The sequence below is a fragment of the Dendrobium catenatum genome, unplaced genomic scaffold (assembly GCF_001605985.2).
Source record: "Dendrobium catenatum unplaced genomic scaffold, ASM160598v2 fragScaff_scaffold_1691, whole genome shotgun sequence".
NCBI classification, from domain to species: domain Eukaryota; kingdom Viridiplantae; phylum Streptophyta; class Magnoliopsida; order Asparagales; family Orchidaceae; genus Dendrobium; species Dendrobium catenatum.
The window spans coordinates 58930-61372 of NW_021320153.1; the positions used below are offsets into that span (position 1 = coordinate 58930).

Here is a 2443-nt window from a genome sequence, read left to right on the forward strand (position 1 = left end):
TCGATCTTGGGATAAAAGCAAAATATCCGATTTCATCCATACTTCGGCCTCACGTTAAGTGGAGCTGTGGAGGCATTACAATTACGAGAGAATAATGCATGATTGCTACATCATTTGACTTCAAAAACACAGCAATCAATGCCGCAACATCAGCACATGTTTAAACAAACAAAGAAACAAAACCCACATAAAATTAATTAAGCAGCACAGCCTGAACAAGCTAGTCTTTTATTTTCAGAAGCTTACCCACACTTCTCTCTCTACTACCCTAACTGCGATCCATGTCACCATAACCATCACCACCATTCTCTTTCAGCTGTTGATTGCCTGAAATAGAACTCCATTGAAGAGATGAATGATAGGGAAGCAGGACCTGATGCAGTCCAGCATGTGTTAAAGGCTGGAAATAGCTGCCGCTGCCGTTGCAGTCTCTATTAACATTGCTGGCGGCCACCACTGGACCTCTTTCATAATCCAACCGCTGGTAGCCACCTAACACAACCGGCGAAGGCACCGTCGTTATAGGAAGAGCGGAAGGGATTTCGCTACAGGCATACCTCAACAGATTGGCGTTGGCTGCATCGAGCTCCTTCTGAAGTCGCTGAACCTGTCGCTGGAGGACGGAGATGGCGCCAACGCAGCCGTAGACAGGGTCCTTCATCCGTGCTTCTGCTTCGTAGGCAAGCGAATTCACAGCATCTTCTCGTTGGTGGGGAAGGAGCTCGTTGAGGAGCTTGGTAACATTGCTGGCACCAAAGATCTTGTGGACGCTGGCGAACTTTTGAGGCTCTTCTGGTGGAAAGTAAGGGGCAAAGATGCACCCTGGCATGCATTTTCTTCTCAGAAACTTACAGGCAGCGCACGGAGAGTTTGAAGAGGAGCTTGATGAGGATGATGCCATGGCCGCGTATAACTCGTTATTAGTTTCTTCTTCTGTTAATTGAAGCATTAATTCGCTTGAATATTTAGCATAAAGTAAACCACGATAGAAGAAATTAGATTTTTTTTTTTTTTCAGAAATAAAGTACATTCATCATAACTTTAGGATTGAAAAAAAAGAAAGCAAAAAAAAAAAAAAAAAAAAAAAAAAAAAAAAAAAAAAAAAAAAAGGGTCATGTAAAAATAAGGTTTCCATATCTTGATTTTCAGGCTAGGGTTAGGGTTCGTAGATTGACGGCTGGGTTAGCTAGTTTGCCATCTTATACGTATCAAGTATAGTACTGCAATATTGTTTGTACGGCCATGGATTTCACAAGCATGAGTGAGATTTAGCAAGGGTTCCATTTTTGGTATAATCTTCCTGAGATCTGTATACATCATGGTTGGAATATGACAGGATGAGATCTGAAATAACTTGTCCTTGGTAAGTTAACTATGTTAAGTTAAATTAAACTGAAATACATATAATATAGGGAAAATAACCAGTCCAAAAGAAGTATGGTCATTTACAAAATTAAAACCCTAGATCAGAAGCTTTAGCAAGGAAGTTGCTGAAACCCCTACTATATATTACCTCTCTCTCAAATGTTCCCTATTTGTTACACTAATAAGGCAGAAACACGAGGAGGGAACCAGTTTACCTTTTCTCAATTTGATGAGAAGATTTTGATTCAGTGGAAAAAGACCATTACCGTTCTCTTCTCCTTAACTACAGCTTTCAGGTCTGCTAGATCCTGGAAGCTGGGAGTTTTCAGTAATCTTTTCACCTTGTTTCTGACCAAAAAAAAAAAAAAAGAGTCTTGCAAAGAATTTTAGAGAGAAGCTGGCATGCAAAGCTGCACATGAGAAGGGATGAGAATATGGTGCAGCAAAGAAAAGGAGAGGCGGAGATGCTGAGAGAAAGAAAAACTAGCATTTAGTGTGATGAGCAGGAAAGGATAGGTAAGGTTAAAAAGAGCATGAAGATAAAAATAAAGTAAACAGAAAAGAAATATGACAACTGTATTAAATGTAAGTCCAATCAAAAGGATGACTGTAACACTGTACCATGATAATCAGTTGCAATGCTTCATACCATACAAAACTGATAAATTGTTTTGCAGCATTTAAACTTTCAACTTTTCTCTTTTTTCTTCTGTTATTTGCATCTTTAAATCAATTATTAAATTCAAGATCTTTTTAGGAGGTAATCAACAACTTAGTGAAAAATATATAAACCGTTATTTCAAATATATTTTACTATTTTTATTATGTTGTATGCGTTTAATTACTTATGTATATATACTCTGCAGGTAAGCATACATATACCGTAAATAATAGAATGAAAAAATTCCAAAAGTAGAAATAAACAAGGAATTGTACAAAAGCAATATAGACTACAAAGTTAAATAGACTTTTGGACTGGTTCTTTTAATTTTATTATTTTTTTATCAGAGCTTCTTGTTATAAAAAAAAAAAAGATAATCTCTGCAATACAAATAAATTTAAGTTTTTTTTTTCTAAT

General features: G+C 36.9%; 1 protein-coding gene across 1 annotated transcript; it reads right to left on the minus strand.

The window, feature by feature from the left end:
- Positions 1–268: 268 nt before the first annotated feature.
- LOC110100295 (protein LATERAL ORGAN BOUNDARIES-like) lies at positions 269–949 on the minus strand. The gene has a single exon (XM_028701423.1). The coding sequence runs from the start codon at positions 947–949 to the stop codon at positions 269–271; it is 681 nt and encodes a 226-aa protein (XP_028557256.1).
- Positions 950–2443: the final 1494 nt, after the last annotated feature.